At 41.4% G+C, this 26,735-nt stretch overlaps 1 protein-coding gene across 1 annotated transcript; it reads left to right on the plus strand.

Moving 5' to 3' along the window:
• The first annotated feature begins 1,578 nt into the window (after nt 1-1,578).
• On the plus strand, nt 1,579-7,751 carry CTLA4 (cytotoxic T-lymphocyte associated protein 4). The gene is made up of 4 exons (XM_019726881.2): nt 1,579-1,833; nt 4,390-4,737; nt 5,187-5,296; nt 6,559-7,751. Exons 1-4 carry the CDS (start codon nt 1,725-1,727, stop codon nt 6,661-6,663), a joined length of 672 nt encoding a protein of 223 aa, XP_019582440.1. The 5' UTR covers nt 1,579-1,724; the 3' UTR covers nt 6,664-7,751.
• The last annotated feature ends 18,984 nt before the right edge of the window (nt 7,752-26,735 follow it).

The raw sequence follows: 26,735 nt of genomic DNA on the forward strand, positions 1-26,735 counted from the left end.
TTTTGTCTGAATACCCACCCCTAGGTCCTCAATAATAAGCTCAGGTTTTAGTTTCTCAGAGAAGCCCTTTCTGACTTCCTTACACTGAACCAATGACTACAGCCTGTGCAATACTACAGTTCCAGCATTTATCTATTCTCCCATGATCATGGGTTTAGGTGTCTATCCCTGCCATGCTGTGGGTTCCTCTCAAGGGGAGGAATGTACATTTTTCATTTTTGTATCTCCAGTGCCCAGTCTAGGATCTGGCCCTTAGTAAGTTCCTATTGTCTGTTGTTATTGTCTACTGTCATTTCAGCTGAGATTTAAAGGCTTATAGAAGATGCTAGGAGAGTATAAAAAAAAAAAAAATGCAGGCCATGAGAGGCTTCTTGGAGGAGCCGACACCTTAGCTTACTCAGGGAGGATGAGAGGGAGGATAAAACAGGTGAGGGGAAGAAAAAAGGCAGTAGGAATAGCAAGGATAAAAATGATGAGACCGGAAAGAGGTATGTTGGAGAAAAGACAAACAGAGGAAGGAGACATGTGAGGGAATGCTGGAAGATAGGCTAAAAAGAGAGGCATTAGATTCCTTTCCTACAGAGCCTCCTCTGACGTGCTGAGGTGCATGGACAATGGGAAACTGGGAAGGTCTCAATAGGCAAATACCATATTCCATGTCGTAACTGTCTGTTTGCATGTCAGTTTTCTAAAAGTCTCTTAAAGCACTATGTTTTTGCTTATTATTGTTCAATCCCAAGTATACACAATTTCTGAAATATCATAAGTTCTCAATAAATGTTTCTTTCATCATTGAAATATATGAAAACTCCCCTGTGTGAAGGGAGGGTCCCCAATGCTTAATATTCTCTTATAGGATGAACACTTGTCCTACCTACAACTTTGATAAATTTAAGTACTTCAGTCATATTTAACCTTAGTTCTTGGATTTCCTGCTTGAAAAATTCCCTTTAGAAAAAAAAATGTCTATCCTCTTATGGAAGTTTTGAATCTCTTGGAACATTTTGGTTGATTTTTTCTGGACGTCTTCAACTCTGGTTTGTCTTTGTTAAGGCTTTCAAGAGCACCTGAATTCTTTCCTAATCTGCAAAACCAGTGGCAGAGACATTTATTTCTTGTTATTTTGGTATTTTCTCTCAACCAAATGGAGCCAGGAGAAATAAAAACCCTTACCTGTAAAGCCTGCCAGGGATGGTGCTCCACAGGTAGAAAGCAGAGCTTTTATTAATAATGTCCATAGACTAATTCTGTCATTAGCTTAAGGGCTCAGAGAGCCGGTAGCTTAGCAGTTTTGGGGTGTGTCAATGAAATGAACTGTGTGCTGAAAGATTCCCAGACAATTGGGGATAAAATTGGGATTTAGGGGACTCCTGCACTCCAGGAAAATGTCCAAGTCTCCACTTAGTTCTCCTCAAAGCTTTAGTTTCAACTTGACTACATTTTCCAGCCATGAATTTTTTTTATTTTTTTTTTAGTTTTATTTTGAGTGTTTGAGGTTATCTTTTCGACGTAACAGCTAAACCCACGGCTTCCTTTCTCGTAAAACCAAAACAAAAAGACTTCTATTCAGGTGCAAACGTACTAGATGCTAATACTTATCTGGGATCAAAGCCAGCTGTATAAAGTCCTTGATTCTGTGTGGGTTCAAACACATTTCAAAGCTTCAGGATCCTGAAAGGTTTTGCTCTGCTTCCTGAAGACCTGCACACCGTTCCCATACAGCCATGGCTTGCTTTGGATTCCGGGGGCACGGGGCTCAGACGGATCTGGTTTCTAGGACCTGGCCCTGCACTGCTCTGTTTTCTCTTCTCTTCATTCCCATCTTTTCCAAAGGTGAGTGAGGCTTTTGGAGCATGAAGGTGGAGGAGGTGTTTCTCCCATCTGGGTTTCATTTCTTTCATCAGTCAAGGGCCGTGATTTCTAGCAAAGCCATAAGCTAAAGGTAAAACTCCAGTCTCCTGGCTTAGATAGCTCTGTATCCCAAGGCAGTCAGGGGACAGCTGGCAGCAGCAAATAAGCAGAGATACAGCTCATAGCAGAGAGCCGGACACTGGGTAGGGGCTTGATAAATATATCTGATATGGTTTGGGAGACATAAGCAATTTCAGACTCTCCTATATGAATGGAAGAAAATACTGTAAAGTTAAGTGATTTAAGAGAGAAGAGATATCCACAGTCCTGAATACATCTGACCTTGGAATCAGATGAGATCAAAATTTTTCTTTTAAAAAAAATTTATTGAAGAAATCATGGGAAGTTTCTTTCTCTCCACTTCAAGGTTTTAAGGTTCTCTAATTCTCTTCTATAAACTAATTAGCTAGCTTGTTTAAAATCTTAACCCTTCTTTACTTAATTCAAGGTTTTAAGGTCCTCTTAATCAACTCTATAAACGAGTTAGCTAATTATTTAAAAAAATGAAAGAGTTGGAAATTGCAAAAAAAAAAAAAAAAAAAAAGAGAGAGGAGGGAAGAAAAGAAGAAAGGGAGAAAAAAAGAAAGAAGACAAGCCATCAGTTTGTTTGGCATAAGATACTCAATTGCTGCCTGATCTATCTGTGGACTTCAGAGGCAGATTCCCCGTTTTCATATAAAATAAAGCTCTATAAAGGTTGATACTAGGTTTTGTTATATGGTGTAAAATGATGAGCATTTCCACTGAATTTCAACTTTATTTCTCTCTGGACCTTCTTGGTTCAGAAACCATGTAGTTTGGATGAAGTAGGTGTTCAAAAGATGTTTGATGATTGAATTTTTACTGGGTAAGAAATATTCATATATATTATTTTATTTCACATGTTTTGGACCTTTAGAAATATTCAAATTTACTTTTTAGGAAATTTATCTCAACCTATAACTGGGATCCCCCCACTGTAGATACTGGGAAATTGAATGTGAGCAGATTTAGTGGCGATAATTTGGAGTTTTCCTGGGATAAAGCAGGAAATTTGTTCATCTTTAGGCTTAGAGTCAGTACTATAATGATTTTTGAGTGTCTATTTGGGCAGGATGTAGTGGCTGCTCCCAAGCGTTTATAAGCCAAAAGCAGAAGCTGGAGGAGGTGTGATTAATGGACAAAAAGCTTTAGTATAGGACAGAACTTGATTAAGTAGACTTAATGCTCAGAGGATGCTCAGAGGGTGTCTCAGAGGGCATCTCTGATAGACAGAGATGAGGGTTGTGGAAGGAGACTGTTGTCTAGCCAGTCAGGACTGCTGGATTAACCATGGCAATGGCTGCTGCCATATTGTTCTCTATTCTGAGGACATATTTTGTCCAGTATAAGTGCTTTGGGGAAAGGACTAGTGCCTTCAATATATGGTAATTTATATACAGAAAGAGGCATCCTGGAATCTCAGACTCCAGTGTCAGGTTGGGATTAAATCATGGAGCATATTGAATGTTATTTATTTTATTTGTTTTTGCAACACATATTATGTAAGGCAGCAAAGGCTTTGAGCAAGATGAGTGACATTGTTCAACCCAAGTTGTGGGTGTCTCTTGTATGATTGACTGAGAGGAGTTAGTTACAGAAAGGTAATTTGACATGAAGCCACCATATTTTAGATGATGTGAACCTTTTCATATGTAGAGCTGGCTTCTCTTATTCTGTAGAAGCCAGAGGGATAAAGAACACCCCATGAGGGTGTTCAAGTGAGGAGAGAAGGCAGCGGAAGACGTGGTGGTGGTGACAGGGGAAGCCCACAGAAGTTAACAGCAGGGTTGCCTCAGCCTGGAGAGGAAACGACCTGGTGCCCTCTGCTCTGTGGCTTCCTTCATCTAGCAGCATCCCTCACTTTATGATAATAATGCCAGGGAAGGGGGTGGTTGGCACTGTGAACCAAGGCTCAGCTACTTGTTGGTAATAGGGGTACAGGGACAGGTAAATGTCAACGAGGTTTCTGAGGTATGTTTTGAGATATGAGGCAATATTCTATACCTCAGCCTCCAAAATTTCCCCTACGACTCATAGTTCCTGAACTATATAGTTCCTCCAGTTTTATTATAACCTTAGAATTCCAGAGTTTGGAAGGAGCTCTGATATCATCTAATCTAATCCCCTTTTCCTACATGTGAGGGAAAATGAAGTCCACAGAGAAGGCAGGACAGATCCTGCCACAACTGATTACCTTCAAGAAACTATTTTCCAATAAGGAAATACCTTTATGGAGAGTAGCTGGAAGACAGCTGAGAGATGGATGGAAAGCTGGGATGGATGAGAAGGGAAGGGATAGAGGAGGGTGATGGGCTTGTTTCAGAAGAAGAGAATAACTGAGAGGTAAAGTTGGAGGGTGCCCATCAAAGATAAACCTTTTCTGGCTTGAAGTTTTACCTGAGGCTGGTGGTGGGTGAGCATGATTTCATTGAGTTCCCTTTGGTTTTCCCATGTTAGGGATGCATGTGGCCCAGCCTGCAGTGGTGCTGGCCAGCAGCCGAGGTGTTGCCAGCATTGTGTGTGAGTATGGGTCTTCGGGCAAAGCCACTGAGGTCCGAGTGACGGTGCTACGGCAGGCTGGGAGCGAGACAACTGAAGTCTGCGCTGCAACGTACATGGTGGAGAGTGAATTGACCTTCCTAGATGATTCCACCTGCATTGGCACTTCCAGTGGAAACAAAGTGAACCTCACCATCCAAGGGCTGACAGCCATGGATACGGGACTCTACATCTGCAAGGTGGAGCTCATGTACCCCCCTCCTTACTATATGGGCATGGGCAATGGAACCCAGATTTATGTCATTGGTGAGCAAAACTATATCATTAAACTGACACCTTTTGCATTGCTGTTGCTGTCTTCTTTGCATGAGAATAGTTTTGTTCTTTAATTTCAGGTGGTTCATTTTTAAGGTTGTGGAAATTCTCTTTAAGAGTTCTCTGGATGGTCACATGGTAGCCTTGCTTAGTGTGGGTAGCAACCCAAACAGCATTCTGATTATAAAATAAAATGGGTTGGGGAAGGTCTTTTTTTCTACTGGCAGGCTGGGGCACTCACTCTGGAGTGATAAGTTTGCCCTTATGCCTTTGATAAGACACTTTCGGGGAAGTAGCCCCAGATAGCCAGACCTACCTGTAGGCTAGCAATATTATCAAGGTCTGGAAGCTCAAATTTCTTCCTTTCTTCACCAATGTGGGGAGTAGGGCCCTAAAATTTAGAATGTCTCAGGGAGGCTCTACTTTGTCTTCTATTGCAGATCCAGAACCATGCCCAGATTCTGATTTCCTCCTTTGGATCCTGGCAGCAGTGAGCTCAGGGTTGTTTTTTTACAGCTTCCTCATCACAGCTGTTTGTTTGGGCAAAATGGTGAGTGTGATGCTGCCAATACACCACTTTGTGTGGGGAACCTTTAATGATAACAACTGACCAGATGACGCCGCTGAGTTTCCTTTTCTTGAGCTGAAGCAATAAATGAAGAAAAGGACAGTGGTGAAGAACACACTAGAAACCTTGGCATTGGCCTTTGAGGTTTCAGAATGACTAATATTTTAGATGAGTGTGTTTGACATTGAATGTTTGTGTGCTTCTGAACAGGGTTTCAGGTTGAGTAACCATTTGAATAACATGGGGCAGCTGTTTTACTCTTTATCTTCATGACAAGTGTACATAGGTTAATAACTCTGAAACACAAGATTAGCTTGGCCAAAATGCTGCTACAGAAGACCACCTGGATAGATTTGATTATCTCCCTAATGACCCTCTGTGTCACCTGGAAGCCATCTCACAGTGCCATCCAACTTGTACCTTCCCTGTCCAGGTGGGAGCTGTCCACATCATACCTGTCCAGGGATCCCTTTTACCCAGTTATATTGACTGGGAAGTCTTTCCCTGCCCTCCAGCCCAGTAAATGAGAACCCCAGTTGTTGGTGGAAGAGACAGAGATATGGAATCAGGCCTCCTATTTGGACCCCTTTCAGCCACCTCTGTCTAAGGCTGGTTTTATCACAAACTTTTCCCTCTCTTTCTCTCTCCCTTCCTCTGTTTCCCCTTCTCTTTCTTTCCCTGCCTCCCTCTCCCCTTCCCCCTCTCTCTCCTCCGACATCCTCTCTCAATCTGTTCTGTTGCTGCAGCTTCTTCCTACCTCTTTGCTATAAACCACTACACAGATTAGTATGCTAGCCCTCAATTTACTGAGGTGATAAAAACTGGAAACTAATGTAGACAGAGAAAAAGTAATAAAAAGTTTATGAGGAGTGGAGATGAGAAATACAGCTCTCCAACAGGATAACTAAAGTGTATTATCTTATCAAGCTCGTCCCCTCACAAACAACATCCAGTCACTTCTAGGCATTATGGGTGTTCTTTCTGAATCTCTCTCAAAGTCTCTTTCTCCTATCTTCCAATCAGGGAAAGTGATCGCTATTTTACATCTACAGCAAAGAATTATATATCTAAAATGAATTTTCATAGCCAAATCAAGAAAATCTCTTGGGGTTTATAATTCTGTATGTTGTGAACATCCATTTTTTCAACAGGGTAGGGACTCAATAGCTATTGAGTCCTATTATGGTTAGAAGTGGCTTCTGGACGCCTCAATAATAATTACTGTTTCTTTTTGTGTTTGGCAGCTTAAGAAAAGAAGCCCTCTTACTACAGGGGTCTATGTGAAAATGCCCCCAACAGAGACAGAATGTGAAAAGCAATTTCAGCCTTATTTTATTCCCATCAATTGAGAGACCATTATGAAGAAGAAGAAAGACCATTTTCCAACTTCTAAGCACTGAGGCAATTCTACCTTTGTGCTCTCCAGTTATTTTTGTTTGTTTGTGTACTTTGGGGGGATTCATCTCTCTTGAATGTAAAGCTGGATGCAGAACCCAAATTAAGTGTACTACAATTTAGGGCAAAGAAGCAGGAAAACAGAGCCAGCGTATTTCTGTCACATTAGATTGAATTTTAGTAAAAGCATCACTTGGGAGCAATATGGGGTGCAGCATTATGCTGTGGGATGAAGGAAATAAGTTAAGGAATGGTACAGGCCAGGGAAAGCCCAGGAAGGGAGTGAAGAAGAGGACTGTATTGTACACACCTTGTATTTACATGAGAAGTTTCTAGCTGAAATGATGTTTCAAGTTAAACATTTATGCTGTGTTATTTTTCTTAATAAGTGTATAATTAAATGAATACTTTAAAAATACTCACATGGCTATATTTTAGCCAGTGATTCCAAGGTTGTATTGTACCAATATGTATTGTATATTTGATAGTATTGTGCATAGGGGCCACGTGTGCTTTTGTGTACTTGCTCATAGTTTAAATATAAACACTATATGGCAGTGTCTTCCCACCATGGGTTCGGGAAGTTTGGTGAAGGGGCTCAGGACACTAATACACCAGGTAAAAAACAAGGTCACCTGCTAACTGGCTTGGAAACTGGAGGAGAGAGCAGATTCTTGCAGACAGATCGAGCTGAATTTGTGTTGACATGTGCTTTGGGCTTTTATGCCAGCTACTTTTAATGGTGGTCAAAGAAGCCAAAACTGGTGGTATCTGAGTTAACTCAATGAACACCATTGCTGAGAAAATGTCTCATTCTAGGTGTTCTACTGGTGGGAACTTCAAGGAAGGTCCATTTACACAGGGCCCCAATTCCTTATACGTGGTTCATGCCACAGACAGAAAGAAGAAACAGGTGGCAGAATAGAGTCCATGGAGGTTTCTGAAAACTAACACTGTTGGTGTTTTTTAACTCACTATTTTCCATGAAAATGCAACAACATGTATAATATTTTTAATTAAATAAAATCTGTGATAGTCATTGTTTCAGAGTTGTCTTTATCTTCCTTGTATTTGACTGTTGTGTTTGAGTTTGTTTTTGATTGATTTGCTCAGCCATAGGTAGGGTCTCCAATATTAGAAATACTGGGAACAAACTGAAAAAATCCAAAAGGGTAAGTAATATTTCATGAGTCAGCTGTCCACCAGCCTATTACCTGTAAGCCATTCTCAGAAGGAATTCAGCCTCTGTCTTTTGTATTTCTTCACAAGAGATATAAAGCAGGCTACCACAGATATAGCAGCCCTTGATAAATCACGCACAGCATGCTCTTTAGCACAGGTTCTTCACCTCCTCTTTCTTACCCACAGCTTTCTCAGCTCAGTTGGCATTGATTACAGTTGCCATGGCAACTTAAGTGTTGTGAAGTATGCCCCTTGCCGCCATTTTAACCTGCTTCCATGGCAAATAGAGCTTTTCCTCGTGGCTTCCAAATGGACTATTTCACAAACGTGGGGAAAACATAACTGTGGTCCTGTGTTGCTATCAACTGGCAGGCCTGGACCTAGCCCATGTGAGCCCTCTGCGATTCTTGGTTAAACACTTGTAGCCACCTGCTTGGTTTCCACACAAGGTTTCTTATTCTTGACCTCCACATCCTGTTATTGTCTTGTGAAATGATTCTCAGTGTGGCCAGAGACCACCTGTAACTGAATCAACCAACTGAAAATGCTGATTAAAGGGCTTAACCTCAGATGCACTGAATCAGAATCTTTGGGCAATGAAGCTAGGAGTTTGCGCTTCCAACCAGCTCCCAGTGCTTCTCATACTCACCACATTTTAAGAATCACTGCTTAGGAAGCTATCTCCTTTTTGCTCAATATAGCTTTCTCTCTCTCTCTCTCTCTCTCTCTCTTCCCCCCAGCAAATGCCAACAAACAAATGAGACCGCACATAGTGAGCATTCCATAAACATTTGTTAAATAAAAATGAATAGGTCTTTCAAAATATGGGAATAGCAATTACCTAGAATGAGCTCCTACTGTGTCAAAGATGTACTTCCTGCTCTCTTGGCCTTTGTTTGGAAGCCATGAAGAAGCACATAGTTTAGGCGCCCTAATGGATAGTATGATGCCATTTCTACTCTTCCAAGTGTCTTTAGAGAGATCATTCTTTTCCACAGTTGATGGTAGATTGAAATGACAGAGAGGGCCTTATACAAGGGACCTCTCAGGTATCTTTCAGACACCACTAGACAATGGGCTACTTTATATAAACTTAATATCTCCTCTACTATCACACTGAAATTCTACTTTTAGCTATTGATTGAGTTAAGCATTGCCCTCTTCATTCATTCTCAATCTTGAAAAAATAAAGTAGAATTAGCTCAAAAAATTTTCATCGGTGGCAGAAGAAATCGGCAAGAAAGACTGTGATCTGAGGGTCCACTGAAAGGGGCTAAATAAATTATGGGGTGGGGGCATCTTGTCAGTAGATGAAAGCCTCTTCTAATGCGAATTTCGTTTATAAGGGTAGATTACAGGCCCTTTTCCTGCAATACTCGGATTCATTGCCCTCAAGTCAGAGGACCAACTGTTTCATGGTATTCCTACCTTCATCACTATCTCCATGTCTGGGATCAAGGTCCTGGGGAAGCCCAAAGAGTCCACTCTTCTCTATGGGGCTTGGTCCACCATGGAGGGGGAGCCTCAGCACCGTAACTCTTCTCCCTGGAACCACTGGTCTCAGGCAGGAATGTGGATGACAAGGGGAGCAGAGCTCCCTTTGCTACCAGGGGTCAGCCCCAACTCCTACCAGTTCCCAGCACATAACTCTGCCCATCTTCCTTCTTCCAATATGGTGTTCTCACTTCTGCTACTTCTTGTTTCCCTGTGTCTCTTCCCCAAATATCTTTAGCCCTCATTTTCGCATCCATCAGGATTCATCTCAAATTCTGCCTCCACTATAAGATTCACTGACACTTCACGACCACGTGGATTTCTCCCCTTCTAGTTTGCAATTATACTTGGTTTCGTCTCTAATAATTTCAAATGCACATGTCTTTTCTCCCTAGCTTGAGTAGAAACTTCTCCAAAATAGAAATCATCACCGCTTTAGACACACAGTAAATGCTCAAATAAGTGCACGGAAGCGTTGGGGAGCAAGAATAGCCAGGACTGTGGGAAGGACAACTGTCTTCTATGCAGAACATGGCTGTGTTTTCTGAGGTGGCCTCAGCCTAAACTTTTTCCCCTTTGACCAGCAGAACTATGCGTAGGTCTATTGGCTTAAACCTTTCAGACTCAGGAATGTGAGCTCCAGCTGCTACCTGGCCCCACATGTTCTACTTTTACCTCAATCCAGTCTTCCAATTTCTCTCTCTCTCTCTCTCTCTCTCTCTGTGGCGAAGGCAACAAATGCTCATTTTTACTCTCTCTTTCATTTTTGAACTGTGAGGGTGTTGCTAAAACTATTTTTTCTGAGTCTGAGCCTCCTTCCATCTCCTGTTGATGCACACCAATTTACTTGGGAACTGAACTCGCAAAATGTTGGTATCATTGTGATGTTAATCGGAGCAAAGCAAGTTAAGAAGTTTGGGAATTTGTAAATTTAAATTACTGTTTTGGGAGGTCTCAAAGCAAAACAGAAAATGACTTCCTCAGGGAAGTTATTCCTAATGCTTCGCTTCTCTTTTGCACCCGGCTCAAGCCATGACTCAGGTGCCTCTGAGGCCTTGTTTATTTTATACATTGTTTTCTCATCTCAGGTCAGTTTGCTCTGTTTCGACCAGAAAGCTGAAATACCCTCTTGATGGAGAGAGAAAAAAGTTCTTTCCTTTCTCTTTTCCATGTCCCTAGTTATAGGCTTGGATAGGGATTTGTATAGGTAGTTTTACCAGATTCAGCCCCTAAAAATCAACTGAAACAAACACTCCCCTGCTCCAAGCCAGAATGACTTGTAGTTGATCTGACAACCTTATCAGCAGGAAACTTTATACCTCTAATGTGATGTGAATAAAATGTGTGCTGGAGACCCCCTCCCCAGGAGTTTCTGGGCAGGAACAATCTGAGACTACGTGTATGACAACTGTTTCAGTTCTAACATAACCTCCTGTTTCCAGTCCTGGGCACATGTGGGATTGATGCTCATTGGGGCTAAAGGGTCCTGCAAAGGAACCAGCTATTAATCTTTTAAATATTTTTCTTAGAAGAATTCAGTCTGTTTTGGTCTATATGGCCAGGAGTCTGACATTCAGACCCTTCCTGGAAATCGTTGCTTTCATGGGTGCACTCTGTTATAACTGTTCTTTTATTTATTATGTACCGTAATTATCTGGAGCGCTTGGGGAAAATGCAGATTGAAGGGCCTCAAACCCAGAGCTTCTCATTTGTAAGATTGGAGGTGGGGCCTGAAGATTTTAATTCTCCAATGAGTCTTTGGATCATTTTTTCAGAAGCCATGGTCTAACTCAGGATCCTACTACCACCATAGATGATTAGGACTGGAGAAGGAAACTTGGAAATTATTTTAGAAGAAAATGAGGTTCAGAGACATTAAGAAACTTGTCCAAGGTCACAGAGTGATGCAGGATTTGAACCAGGCTGATAGGCCAGGTCTCTCAATTTTCACATCAGGGCTTTGGGGTGGGTGACACTATGAGCCTTTCTGCTCAGGGACTGTCTTTTTCAGGCTGCTTCTGGAACATTACTGCCACCACTTCAGGCTACACCCAGAAAACCTACTTTTCCTTTCATCTCCATCCTAGCTGCTCTGTTAAACCTCACTGTGACCATTACCATTGGTTCTGGCCTGATGTTGGTTTCCTCTTTCTCTCTCTCCTTTAACCTTCCAGGGCACTAGCAAGATAATTTCAGGTGACCCAGCTTGTCCTCAGCCATCCTACAGAAGAATGCTGCAGAAGAGAACACTAAAGAGCCACTGCCCATGTCTGTCAGCAATACCTGCATTACACCGAGAAAGGTTCTAAATTTTGCTAGAAGTCACGGCACAATCCAGGGAAAGGATACATGCTCTTTTTTATCACGGGCAATCATGTTACCATAGCAACCGACGGTGTTTCAAAAACATGATGCTAGTCACATAAAAATGATATAGCCTACTGGAACAAAAAAAATGGAGGCTCTCTCTGGGAAGAATTGTAGGAAATACATTTCAGGGGATGATTTCAAATTTTAGAAAGCAACACAAACGATTTCTCTTGTACAGCATTTTTCTAAGGATGTTGTCTTTTTCTTCTTGCTTCCCCTTGACAACACTTTTGTCCATCCTGCAATTGTCCCACTATTAGCTTATTTTCTTCAGCTTCTTGAAAATGAGTCTTGTTTTCCTTCTTTGTAGTTAACTTGCAACTCAGACATAGTCTCTAGTCTCCTGTGAACATTCTTTTTTACCTTTTTTTTTTTTTTTTTGCCCCTGGAACATCAAAGTTGTCTTTACCCATGACTGAACTTTAAGGACAGGAAGCTTGGATTTGTGAATGAAGACTGGCATTCTCTAGTATTCCTTTCCTATTGATGAAGCCACCATGCTGCATAAAGTTCATGAGCTCCTTATTCTGAATGAAGAGGGAAAGGAAACGACTTGTGAAGCCTTTAACACTGCACAGATGTACTTAGCTCAAGCGATTCTTGCAATATCCCTGCAGAAGAGGTACTGACATCATCCTCATTTTACAAATAGAGAACTGACGTTCAGAGAGGTTTTATTACTCTCCCACAGCCACACAGCTAGTAAATGGCAGAGTTAGGATTAGAACTATTGTTGAATTCCAAAGCACATGTTCTTTTCAAATAACCATATCTAAGTTCTGGGGACTGCCTGCAAAAGGAAACAGGCAAAATGGAAAGTAAATGGGGATTGAAGAGCTGGAGAAATAAAGCATGTATCATGCACATTACAAACGGGTGTTGGAATAAGCAAAAAATCTTTGGACAAATGTTTTGAAAGGTTTTTTAAAGATGCTTATTCTGAGATTAACTCCAGCACTTGAGATCATAACCAAAGAAGAAAATAGAAAGTGAAGACATTTAAAAGTGGACCACTATTTTCAACCTACAGTGTTAGCAGTAGCTATTTTTACAAGCACTGGCATTGAAGTCAGTATTGGCTGGATCCGGGTATTAGCGGTTCTGACTCAGAAATGGGGGGAAATGGAAACCATTAATATAGCCCATGGGAATCTTTGATTCTCACATAACCTGTAGAGTGCTCCAGGCTAGTGGGGTCATTCCCTATTCAAAACAGACTTGAGATCATAGAAAGTAACGGCCAGTGAAAGTCAGTGAGCGTTACCTTGCATGTATATTTGTGACCCTTGGCATAGGGCTAGTTTGTAAAATAATAATCAGCCTAGAACAGAAGGGAGGTTGGGAGGTGGGAGTCAAGAGAAGGGAGAGTCTGAGTTGGGGTTTAGGGGTTCTGAAAATAGCAATGAGTCCCTTTGAGAAAAACAAAAGAGAACAAAAGCAGAAGATAGAGGCCTGAAGATCCCCTCAAATGGTAAATAAAGTGGACTAGTATTCTGTGAACAAAATTATACAGCAGGGTCCAATGCCACACAGAAGATTGAAGACTAAGAAGCCCAGGTCAGAACCAGGGGCCTCTCCAACTGACAGCGATGGAGGTAGCTGTGCAGAAGTAATTTCTACCAGAAGTCAAAGTGTGGGATCATCTGGGGCAGAAAGAGAAAAAGACCTTCCTTGCTGGGAATGGGCATTAAAGGGACTGGTTTTACTCTGGAGGGGGGTGGTGGAGGCAGGTGTGTGTGTAGTGTGGGTTGGGCACTGTGCAGCGGTGAAAGCTGACTTGGGCGGGGGTCATGCCAGGGAGCCTCGCAAAGGAACTACTGAGTACTTGAAGCCTGTGCAAGACTGAGAGCAGCAGGGACTACACTTGTGCCAATTTGAGCATTTATAGTGTTTGTAATTTGTGCTTGAGGAGATGATTCAAGGAGGGCATGATAGCTATGTTCAAGATGCGAAGGCTGTCATATGAAAGAGGAATTAGATTTGCTTTGAGGACTTCCTGGAGTACTCAGTGCTGGTATTCCACAGAAGAACATGATACAAAGGGGGATTAGCATGAGTTTTCTTTCTGTATGGAGGCTTGGTTCAGAGCCAGGGAGCACATTTTATCTGATTGTATGGCAAGGTGGCTGGGGACAGGCCTGCTGGATACTCATCGACCTCAGCTGGTGGGGAAGGGAAAGAATCAGAGGACTGAGTGGGGTGGGGAGGCCGGTGAAATGGACCTGACTGAGGACTAGCCCGTGGTGGGCAGGCAGCCCTCCTGTGGACTGCATCTGAGACTTGGGACGGGGTCAAGCTCCCTTCAGGCAGGGGTCACTGTCCATGGAGGTCTAACCTGGCAGGCGGGTGCTGTAGATGGGTATGGTAGGATATACCCAAGCAAGATGGCCCAATGCTGTTCTGGTGGGTCAACTTGTTTACCTTAAGATTCCTGCAGATATTTGGGAAACAGAGAATAGGCTCCCAAGCTTGGGAAGAAGTTAGGAAAGGTATCAGGCAGCAGCGTCCTGCTGGGCAAATAAACTGAAGCTAAAATGCAGTTGATCTTCCTAAACCGAGGAGGACTACATTCTCCCAGAGAAATTGCCGTAGACTGGGTCTGGGATTAACCACTAGGCCACTAATCCCAGGAACAACTTTAGAATCCTTTTCATTGCAGTTCTCTAGGGAATCAGAGAGCTGTATAAATGGCATTCAAGATGTCATTGATAACCTCCGGGATTTTAACCACTTCTAACTTTTCCAAGACCCAGCTCAAATGTCCAAACCTTCCTAAACCCTCACATGTGGTTACTCTCACTGCGCTTGGTTTTTCCCTCTTTTAGCTCCTAATCCTCTGCAATATCAACATGTGTTTATGGCTTTTGATCTTCTCTCATTTGAGCTTGCTGCGGGCAACAGGAGAGAGTTTCTCATACTTGTCTACCCAGTCTTTAGGTGCAGAGACATTATTTCTGTTTTTGTTAAATAACTTGGCTGAGATCTCATCGCAATAAGTGGTAGAGATAATTTCAATTCGAGTCAGTCTTTTCTCAGAGCCTGTACACTTTTCCTTGAATCCTGCATGCACCGGTGTGCCCGTCAGCATGCTGGCACAGGCTTAGGTGAGAGAACAAAGCCCCATTTGTGAGCAGTCACAGACGTATCAGGAATTTCATGGCTGCTGTGGGAGTCGAGTCCCCAGCTCCACCCTCAGCAACTTCCGTCTTCTGTGGTACATTATATATATATAAACTGAGATCAAACTAGTTTTGATGAATCTGACTTTTGACAACCATCCTAACACTGCTGCCTTTCTTCAGTGCCAGCGGAACTATTTCTGTCTAACTTGGCTGCTTAACCTACAAACTTTTTCAAATCAGATGTCTTTATGCCTAGTGAAACTGAGAGAATTATTTTATAACCATGCTCACTGGAAAAAAAATAGTCAATGGAAATTTTTAATAAAAAATGTGGTAAAAAACACAATTTTAAGTCACGAATTGGAAAACATGGGGCACAAGCTTTATCCACTAGACTATACAGTATTCCGCGACCATCTGTGGAAATTTATAGGTATTAAATTAGAGATAGGCTGTTGTTTCTATTTGTAGGACATAACAGAAACCTAATTGAAAACCGCACAGCAACATTATAAAACCAAATGTGATGTTTCTTCTCTTCAAGGTCAAAATGCATGTGCGAATGTAAAGAAAATTACTTGCACTGTCCTTGATAAAAAAGACCTCTGTTAATAATTTTATTAAATGCTGCATGTTTCCGAGAGACAGATAATTCAGAAATGTAATAATCCACCTGAAGAGGCTAAATTATATTCAAATGATAATAGAGATAAACGTGTACATGTTTAGCCTTACTTTGCCTATGTGCTATTGTTTGAATGTTTTCCTGTACAATGATTTACAAATCTATGTTCAGTTCTTTAAAAATACTGATCCTTGGCTTTTCCACAGAACTTAGAAAATGAGTGCAGAAGAAGTGCTTCCCCTGACAAAAAAACATATCAATATATTCCAGCCTGAGGGCGGAGGCTGGCCAAGAGGACCCCTGCGCTCCAGTGGAGTAAGGTACCAATTCTGTACTTTGGAATCCTGTCCCTGAAGAAACTTCTGTCAACCTCTGAAAGCTAATTGTCAAGGGCAGGGAGACTAGTAATCCTTGTTCAGTCCTAGGAGGCCTGGTTCTGCTCTTGGCTCTGTCCTAGCAGGTTTGCAGTTGCCTAATGCCACTTCTGGGTTAGACACTGTTTTATGGTCACCGGGTCCCTTTGCTGATTGCTCCAGCCCCGGCTGAACCCCCATCTCTGGACTCATCTTATGCTGTTTTGTAATGATGTAATTTGTTCTTGTTAACTCTCATAATTAAGTTTTCATGCATTAGTATTACTATCTACACAGTATTTAACAGATTCTGTGAGGGACTTCTTTTACTTTCTAGAGGTAGTGTGGAGTAGCAGTTAAAGCATGACATCTGCAGCCAGGGGACTGAGGTTTATACTGCTCTATGCCTCCGTTTCCTTATCTGTAGAATGAGGTTGCAGATTAAATGAGTTACTGTATGTAAAGCACTTAGAATGGCCCTGGCATGGTGTAAACACGGTATTATATTGTAGCATGTAGTAAGTACTGTATATTACTACAGAATACTTTTATTATTTCTTCCTGAACCCTCATACATACCCTTGGTAAGTTCTACATTTTCCTGCTTACCTTCCTGTCTTCCACCTTTCCTTCATTCCCCTCTCAGCACATATTTGTTAGGCAAATACAGTCTTTGCCTAACATCAGGCAAATAAGACTGATGCAGGTTAGAATGGAGATACGCATTAATGCTGGGTAATTGATATCACTGTATCCGCTGGTTATTTTCCTGCACATCTATTTTTTCTTCTCTCATGTTCCCCTCTGTGCTGGGGAAGCTCACCTGAGTCACCCGCCTTCCTTGCCCTCTGGCAATCAGCCAGTGGAAGGTACCAGCAGGAGATGGGAGTGCTAAGCAGGTGACTTGGGTATTTCTTCCAGTCATCCCTGCTTTGACACAGTACCTAGGACAGTAGGTTCCTTCCTTGACTACAGCTCTTTTTGGGTGGCTCTTTTTCATTTCCTGCTCTCACAGCGCTCTGTCACTGTATTTTACCCTCTCTTTCAGCCCTAGGGAAAGAAAGACATTTCTACTGCTGCAACTGCTTGCTGGGGATCCCAGCACATACTGTTTTATCTTAACCCTGTCCACACTTCTGTAAGTAGTTCCTTTATTCAAGTTTCATCAATTGAACCATCTGCCATGGATTCTGTTTTGGGCTGACATTTTTAACTGATATACCATACATCCTTGGAAATGACCTCTGTGCCTCTGGGTCTCCATTTCCTTCTCTGTAGCATAAGGAGGTTGGTCAGACTGGCTATCACCAAGGTCGCTTCTAGGTTTGAGAGCTTGCGGTGCTATCATTAGAATTCAGAGCTATCTTGGTAAGCTGCAGAGGTTTTCAGATATAAACAAGATGAATTTCAATTAAGAACAAGTGTAGAGAAATGTACTTGGGGAGGAAAAACAAATTACAGAAATACCAGGTGATAAATGCCTGGTATATGTGTGAATACATCAGCAAAAAGACTCAGGGGTGAGTAAACTATGCACAATGTTGCTCAAATTAAATAAATCTGGGGGGGGGGGTATCCACAGAGTGTGATCTGTAGGAAACACAAGGCCATCCCTGGAGTTGCTTGTCATCACAAACACCAGGCCTGGGTGCTGTTATTTGATTCGACTCAGTAACATAAAAGATGGGAACTTAAGAGAAAAGAAACCCAAAGTTAGATTGGAAATGGAAAATGGCTCATAGAAAGATCAGTTTCTCTCTTTTTTTACCCCCTTCCTCCCTTTGTTAAGAACCTGAAGGTAGAATTAAGGAGAAGCCCTCATTCATATGAAAGGGCATTTCAAGTCCCTGTGTCCTGGAAGTGAACTATATATTGAGCAAGTTGCACGTTGGCTAATTATGAGTATAATCCTGAACATAAATTACGGTGGTCAGGGATCTGCATGTTGTTAACATGGGTTGGTTAGTCGCTGGTGGTGGTAGGGTCTTGAAAACATTCTTTTCACTCTGCTTATTTTTTCCACTGTAATGGCTTGGACCCTGAGCAGACAGGCACAGAGTAGGTTTTCAACGACTGTCTCTGGTAGAATGAGTGCCTGGTTAAATATGAAAATGGGGGCCAAGAGCATCAGTGAATGAAGTTCAGATCAACACAAAGAGCAAGTTGCAAAGGACTGCAGGCTATTTATTTACTCGGTATGGATCTGCAATCTATTTCCCAGGAAATGATATAAGAATTTACATCTGCATGTTTTAAGAACAAATCTCAACTACAAAATTCCACGAATGAAGTCCCTCACAAGCCTGGAAGCAGACCTGGCTTGTGGCCCACACCAGAGGAGGGGTCGGGTAGAAAGGGGAGTGGGCAGAAATTCTCATGCCTCCTTGTGGATGATTTGTGGAAGAGGAGTGTGTCACTCACAGCAGATCAACTTAGGGCTGTGTCTATGTGTTTTCCAAACAGTGGTTTCAAAGCAGATATTCAGTCATTTTAGTTAGAAAAGGACCATTCGTATAGGCCTGTTCCACATTCTGATGTTAAATTCTCTCAATTCCTTTTGGGTGGTAAAGGCCTCAGTGGAGAGCTTATTTCTGAAGCACGTCTTTTAAAATTGCTATCTTGGTAACACAAAATTGGCTCACAAGGAGAAATTGGAAGGATAATAGAGTCTAGTGAGGAAATACGGCTGGATAACAAATAAAGACTGCTAGCTCTGAGTCCCAGACTCATCACTAATTAGCTGCCAGTTTCATGCAGGGCATTTAACCTGCGGGCCTTAGTTTTCTAAATACCTTCCATTTGAAGAACACCTTTCTGTTTTAAAACCATTTTCATGTACATTGCTGAAATACAGTAGTCAAAGGAAATGGTAGCTCCTTTGACCATCATAACTGCCCTAAGAAGTAGATAGTGCCAGGCTGGTCATGGTTTATAGATGAGAAGGTCAAGGTTTAGAGATGTTAATTAACTTAATTAAGAAACAGAGTCATATGAGGTCCAGATCTTCTCAGAGGATGTTTTTACTTGTTCAATCCATTTTCAGCTTCTTTTTTACTGTGATACTATTTTTGTGACATATTTGATAAAGAACATAAATGTTAACATAATTATTGTTCTAGAAGTTTTAAAACAGGCCAGTAAAATTTGTTCAACACAGGCTCTAGTCCTAGTTCCTTCTTGCTAGAATGTTAATTTTTATTATTGAATAAAAGGAAAGTCATGTGATTTTTTAATAGATGCCCTTCTCTCCTCCCCCTGTCCCCACCTCCAAGCCTCAAAGCTTTGCTTTCTGGAAAGAACTCAGTACATAAGCTCCACAACAAATTAGACTTGAGACCACACACTTGGAACAGTCAGAATGGGTTTGGTGAGGTGTGCTAATCAAGAGAGGAAAGGAGCACAATTCATTTCTGAATTTGTTATCAAATTCTTCTTGTAAGTGACACGATTGAAACTGCCAATTGGCTTTGCAATCTGCTGAGTCCATATTTTTACATCTGTGAAAGCTCAGCAAATGAGCCCTTCTCAGCAAAGCAAGAGGGTTTCGCCAGCCAGAAATTTGATGAGGTGTTGCACCCTGTGGCCAACAATTTCTCAAGAGACCTCTTTCTGTTTCACCTATTGAATTCCTTTATGATTGACAGGCAGCTTCACTCATTACTCAGATTTTCCTTTGTGTTATCTCCTTCGCAAATCTGGCCACCACAATACTTTTTAAAAACACAGTCACATTATTATTATGGAATCATTCAACACTAGAGCTTGAAGAGACTCAAGAAGTCATTTAGCTAAAGCCCCATCTCCTGAGAGCAGCCATTCAGTTTTCCCATCTTGAACCCTTATCAGGTGGACCCAACAATCCTTCTCATCATTTCTGTTGAAATATTCCATCAGGAAGTGGTCTCCAATTTCTTTCCATACTGCCACTCAAAATTGTCAGCTCCCCACACTACAAAATGATGCCTTGAATGAGAAGATGTTGTACTAAAACTTATGATAACAAAACTATTCATTTTCTTTGAGTGAGAGGATTTGTTTTGCTGTTTTTAGCAATATAAGATGAGCAGAAGCATTAGTCTGTCTTCCATAAGGGCAGAAGCATCAAGTGAAGGCCTATCAATGTTTAAGCATTGAGGAAGAGAAGCTCATTCACGTAGACTCACTCTCAGAGTAGTTTTCTATTCTTCTGGTAACTACACCTCATATAAAGATATTCTGAGGAGTATGATGTGTTTAACATTTGTGTAGGAGAAAAAGAACATTAAGAAAAAAATGGTATATGCTTAATTTTTTTCTTCTGGGTGTTTTCCTCCCTTCTAGACATTATAAGTCTGTTCAAAGACACACTTCTAATAACAGAATAGCTACAGTTCCATGAATAAATGCATTGTCCATCTGAGAGAACACCATTCAGACTGCGGAAAACAGGGCCAAGTTAAGCAATAGGGGTATAGAACCATAGAGTGGCATTTTGCCACTTAACGAATTACAAGAAACAGATGTGAATTATTTTTTTAAAAGGACACATAGTATGAACTTGGCCCATTTGTCAAGAATTAGCAAAAGGGCTTTAGATTCACAACTTAGAGAAAAGCCACTAAATTCATTGGAATATACCCATGCATTTGATGATCCCATAATATGATTTGATAGTTTTTCTCATGGAAAGACCCACTTATTATTGGAGATACTTAATGCTTTTTCTGGGCTGAGGTTGGGAAAATGGAGAATTTATATAGTATCCACGTATTGTCACCATATTGTGCCATTGCATCATTTTACACATGTGCAATTTACTAACCATTTTCTTAGAACATAGTAGAGTGGGAGGTGTTGTGCATTAGAGAAGATTAATAATAATTACAAGCTTCCTAAATTAAGCCTATGTCTTGTATTTCTGCTGTATCTCCTGCATAGTGCTAACAGAGCAAGTACTGCATAATGCTTACTAGGAACATGTTGCACAAACATATTCTTGGTAACTTCTCTCCCTTAAGAAGCTTGCACAGAATCTAATCATCTACCTCCACCCAGTCATTAAGTTAAGACAGTTTTGGGGCTGGGAAGCATCGAGAAAAAGCAAAGGCATGAACTTTTATGATAAGGGAGAGAAAAAACCAAGATGAGGTCTAGTGGGGTGAGGACTGTTGAGGGGAGTACGCAAGAGGAGTCCATTTGGTCATTTGTGGCTGCTTAAGGAGAAGTCAGAATTAAGTAAATGTTCACAACCCTAAACTATTGTATTTAGTCCAAGTCTAGTCCGATTCTAAACTATGGTATTTAGTCCAAGTCTAGATATATCAGGTGAACTGCTCTGATTGCAGGATCAGAAAGAGCTAAGCAATAGGCCACGCTAAAAGAATACTATCAAATGTTTGTCAGAAATGAATTGGGCTGTGAAAAGCTGGACTGGGAACCTATGAAGTTCATTCAATGTCCTAGCAGCCATTTTTGAGTGAGGAACGAGCTTGAATTTTGTAGTCACCCTGGAGCTTTGATATCTGTCCCAACTTTATAATTTTTGTTTAACAACCACTTTTAAGTGGGAATTATAGCCTCCTTGCTATAGAAATCTATGGCTGTTATAACCCTTGGTAGCCTGTTTGGTTCCAAGTCCTAGTCTAAGAGAAGAGGGCAAAGAGAGGCGAGGAGATGAACACTGGTCATTTTTGTTGAGTTTGAGCCATGCTTTGAGATTCCTTGGGAAAGCTTCTACCAGCAAAGCTATACCTGAAAGATCTTCCTCAGCCACCTCCTTAATGATTATGCATCTATTTGAAGAGCTCTGAGCTGTCTCTGTTCAGGTATAGAGTAAGCATTTTCTCCTGTTGCTGGTAGGTTGACAGAGAGGACTTTTCTCAGACTGAGAATAGAGGGATGGCTTCTGGGTCAATGGGGCTAAACTGATTCAATTGCGACACCTATGAGTTTCTTATTGACTGTTTGATGAAGAAATTGTAAGTGAAGTGGGTGATCACAGAGGCTGCCCTATCTAAAGAACTTCCGGGAAAATGATGGTGGAATCACCACACTAAGAGAAGACCCTGACAAAGAACATGTAATTAACCTACAGGTTCTAGAGTAGTCATTATATGTCTATTGAAAGTGGCAATTCTGTAATGTTGGCAAGTGGTAAATTTGTGTTTGTGTATACTTAAGAAAAATCTCTCAGAATCTTCAGGGGCAATAATTACAAATATTTAGTGCTGGCTATGCATCCCAAACTGTTTTAAGCCCTTAAATTTGAATTATTTAGTTTATCTTTATAAGATGAGGTAGGAACTATTATTACCTTCACCTGTAAGATCAGAATGGGGTTGAGGGGCAGGCATCACACATACAGCAAAGACCTGTGTGACCTTGTGGGCATTCGGAGATAAGACAACTAATTTCAAGTGACCTAACTAAGCTTGTAGAAGAGTATCTAGGCTCAGTAGGCAGATCGTTTCTATCCTTGCCCCCTAACCTATCTACAGGTTTCTGACTTGTTAGAAAACCTTGGTTCTGCGGCTTCTCCTTTTCTAGGTGCTGTCTTTGAAACTTAGAGACAAAAGAGTCTTGTGAGTCATTTAATGTCTGCAGAGCCCTTTGCATTCCACTTAGGAGTGGATAATAAAAATTGATCTCACTCCTTCATTCTTTTTGCTTTGGGCTTAACGTATACAGTAACCAGTAAAATCATCAGTCCAATGAGCTACATATAGCTAGGATTTGAAACTTCAGTACGAAAGATAGTCTCATCAGGCATCAGGATTGATACTGAAATAAGACCCAGTTATCAAAACCCTGCTGTTTGTGATGGAGTTGAAGTGATATCCCTTCCCTATTTTCTTGCCTTTTACTTGAAATTCTAAGCCCCATTAAAAGAAATATTTTTTAAGAGAAAGAAAGCAACAAAACAGGATTCGTGGGTGGTGAGTTAGTACTTTTGTGCAGTAACAGTTAAAGATCTGAGATGTGAAATCATGTCACTTTCAGACAAGAAGATATGTAGAAGCTCTTGTTTGAAGTGTGTCTTAGCTGGGAGGAGAGAGCGCTGCAGCAGCAGACAGAATCCAATATGGCTGCTACTCAGAGGGAGTCTGCTACCTTCTCTAAGGTTTATTCTGAACTTCCACTAGGGAGGTGGTTATTATTCAGCTATTTCTTAATATAATTCCTCACCTTCCAAATTATCCACAGGGAGCGATTTAGGAATATTTTTAGCACCATGAATTATAATGTTAAAAATAATGAGGTCCTAGGACTGTTGAAAGGCTATTTTCAATTTCAGGTAACACCCGACTGTAGCATAGGTGAACTTCTCACTTCAAAACATAGCATCCCAGATTTCACAGTGGTCCTAGAGCTTCAAAACTGTGAACACCCTTTCAATTCTTATAAAACCACACATAGCAGCTGTGTGCCTTTCAGGGTCAGCTCTCTGGTGAAAATGATTGAATTCTTGCAGGCTAGATCTTTGGAGTAATCTGGGGAAATGGATCTGGAAAAAGCTATTATTAAGGACCCACTGTTAGCTCACATTTTACTGATTCAAAAAGTTTTCTATCTTTCCTTATTTAAACAAGCACAACTAAAAAAAAAAAAAAAAAAAAAAAGGAGTTGTTTCAGTGCTTCATTATGTATGCTGGTCATTCAGACAACCAGCCAGCCAGCCAGCAATATTCACAGGGGCTGCTGTACACCATACATTGTTCTAGGTGCTTCAAGGACACCTCGCTCACAAAGAATACTTAATGAACAATCACTGGATTCCCTCAACTGGATTTGCTCATGCAAGGCAATGCAATACAACACCCTATGGATATAGAGCAGGTATGAATCTTAGGGAGGGATATACTATATATTTCAGTTAATTTTTTTGTTTTCATAACTCAATTTCAGATTTTAATTTCTGACTGCAAGCTTCATTCTGCTAGGCTAGTGGAAAGAAACTGTAACCTCAGTCCTTTGTGGGGTTTCCCCGTCTCTCCCCAGGATTGTGTCACATTTCTGGATCTTGTGCAATGTCAAGACACTGGGATAGGTTGTCATCAGGTCCTCTCACACCTGTCCAGTTCCACTGTTTCTAGCTTCACCTTTCAGGAATAGCGGATCTTAGCCACTCAGCTGGGGGCAGGGGTATCCTGGGTGAGGCTGTCTCTGGTTCTAGTGGCCTTTCTGCATCCTACAGTCATTCTCTTCCTTTTCTGAGGTCTTGCTGCCTTCCAGGTGGTGGTGCCAGGGGTGAGGTAGGGGTACCATCTGCTCCCATTACCCCTGGGAAAGTCTCTTTAGGGACTGAGGAAAATCCTTCTCTATTCAGGTTTCTTTGAGAGCCTTCCTTATCCTGAGGACTTCTGTTAAACAAAAGACAGAAAGACTAATGGGAGCAGTTCTGCCTTTTTCTCTGCCACGTTCTTTCACTGAGACAAGTTATGGGAACATACAAAGGAGGATAGAGAGAAGTGACAGCGAATAATACTGAGGGGGGTGGAAATAAGTGATTATTTCCAAACATTATCCTTTAACAACGCTATGGAAGTAAACGTGCATCAAAATGCCTGCAAAGGGAGGGGGAAAAGGGATGAGGAGGAAAGGAGACTCCAACTCAGAGAGGATTGAGAGGGTCTCTGGCGTATTCAGACATAGCTGTGCATGCTCAATGGTGCCTTTTAAAATTGGATGCCATAAAATGGGTAGCTCTTAAAAATGACTGTTTAGGATTGGGTGGTTTCATAATACACTGGGCAATGATCAAATGGCCTGTGGGGCAGTTGGAATGTAGGCTACATTTTGGGGGGAAATGAGTTAAATAGAAGGAAGAGAGACAAAATTTCTGTAAAATCATTTCTCCTTTTACTTTTTGAATAGATAACCACTGACTCAAAGCCTATTAGTGCTAAGGCAGATTATTGGAGAGCCTATAGTTGCATCACTTAATTTTTTAAAGAATGGAAAGGTAGTAACATTCGACTCCAGTTGTCTAGTCCATGGCAAGAACGGAACTAAAACTAAGTCCTTGAGGTCCTTTCTTGTCCTTTGTGTACTCTAGGACACTCTTGTATATTGCAAAGGTGTTTAACAATTAAGTTACAATTTTAAGGATAAGAACTAACTATAAAAGAACGTCTTCATCAATGCCAGTACTATTTTAATGGGTTGCAAGACAAAACCGTTGTCAATATAACTGGTGCTGGGAGTTTACTTCCAGGAACTACAGATGTCATCTAAGGACTTGGATTGCATGCAGTGAATCATCATTGTGTTCTCAGATTCAGAAGCCCAGGCCAGCTGCATGGCCAGATGGCCCAGTGGCCTCATGGGGCTTATCCTGCTGACCTGAGAACTAGAGCAGAGCAGAGAGAGAGAAATTATAACCAGTGGCTGCTGCAACCCCAGCTGTTGATCTGGTTCCAGACATGAGCACAATGCTGGTCTCGCTGCCAAGAGAATAACACATATTCTAGCCAGAGAGAGAACTGCCAAGGATCCGATGATCTGCTTCAATACGTGTGTGTTGTCTCGTGGGCATCCAGAAGATGAATGAAGCTCAGTTTAAGTTTTTTCTTCAGTATTACTTGAAGAAATGTATTTTGTGATTTTGTTATTACTTTTTTACTCAAAGTGTGGTTCATAGACCAGCAGTATCATCGTGACTTGGAGCAGGATGGAAATGCAGAGACTCAGGCTGCAACCCAAACCTAGTGATTCAGAGTCTCCATTTTTAACAAGATCTCTATGTGATTCACATAATCCTTAAGATTGAGAAGCATAGTAAAATATAAACAAAGTCAGGTCATAGCACTGGGTCAGTAGGACTGGGGAGCAAACAGCTGGGGGCAGCGTAGGGGGATGCGAAGAAGAGCAGACTGAGATCTGAGACCTGGTCTGGACCCATTTCTGCCACTTCCCCTGGATGTGACCTTGGAGAAAGCACTCCCGCTCTTTGGGCATTGATTTCCTCATCTTTAAAATGGGAGAATAACATCTGACTTGTTTACCTCAGGATTGTGGTGAGGATCGAATGAGATACTACATCAGGAAAATGATCTGTAAATCTCAATGCACTTTTCAAATGCAAGAGCATGAAAATTGTTGTAGTGGTTCAGACCTACCTAAAAATGGAATTTGGGCTTTTTTGACTTTTGAGAAATGAGTCATATCGCCAGTCTAAGTCAATTATGAAAAAATGTACGTGACAGGCAAGAGCAGCCCATGAACCAAGGAAATATCTCCTCTGAGCCACTTTCCTCCGAGATGAACATAGAAGTCTGACTCATAAAAATGGATACAGTGAGGCACTGTTTATGAAGTTAACACTGGTTCTCAGCCAGAACTGTTTTACAACCACCTAGGGGATCTCTGAAAAACTATTGTTGCTTGGGTTCCAACTCAGACCAATTGAATCAGAACCACCAGAGCGGGGACACAGACATTAATTTTTAAAAACTCCCCAGGTGATTCTAATGTGTAGCCATGGTGGAGAACCACAGATAAAGTGCTCGATCAGAACAATGCACAGTTGAACATTTCTTGTCATGGGCAGCTGTGGAATAAAACTAGAAGGGAAATACTTCTGTACTTTCTCCTCATGTTTATCCTCCGTAATGTAATTCATTCTAAAATGTGAACTTAGATAAGTGAAAAAGAAGATAATCATACTTTACAGCCAGAAACTTTGAACATAAGGAATTCCTGAGGTCACCTATTATGATGTGATATGGTCAAGCGTGACATTACAGCTCTAACTTATTAGACTTGGTAAATGGAACCAGTCAAATGAGGGATGCTGAGAATGAAGGCATGGGCACTTGGGCTCAGAAGACACCCAGGCAAAAAAGTAAATGTATTGGTTAGGGAATGAATGACTGATGACTGTGAGTCAGGAAGGCTCAGGA

This window comes from Rhinolophus sinicus, linkage group LG01 (assembly GCF_036562045.2).
Source record: "Rhinolophus sinicus isolate RSC01 linkage group LG01, ASM3656204v1, whole genome shotgun sequence".
Lineage (NCBI taxonomy): Eukaryota > Metazoa > Chordata > Mammalia > Chiroptera > Rhinolophidae > Rhinolophus > Rhinolophus sinicus.

What these genes read in the sequence shown, in the direction of transcription:
- CTLA4 (XM_019726881.2), top strand. Translation starts at nt 1,725, where the DNA reads ATGGCTTGCTTTGGATTCCGGGGGCACGGGGCTCAGACGGATCTGGTT. An exon ending in CATTCCCATCTTTTCCAAAG is followed by an intron (nt 1,834 to 4,389) that starts GTGAGTGAGGCT and finishes TTCCCATGTTAG; the next exon opens with GGATGCATGTGGCCCAGCCT. An exon ending in AACCCAGATTTATGTCATTG is followed by an intron (nt 4,738 to 5,186) that starts GTGAGCAAAACT and finishes CTTCTATTGCAG; the next exon opens with ATCCAGAACCATGCCCAGAT.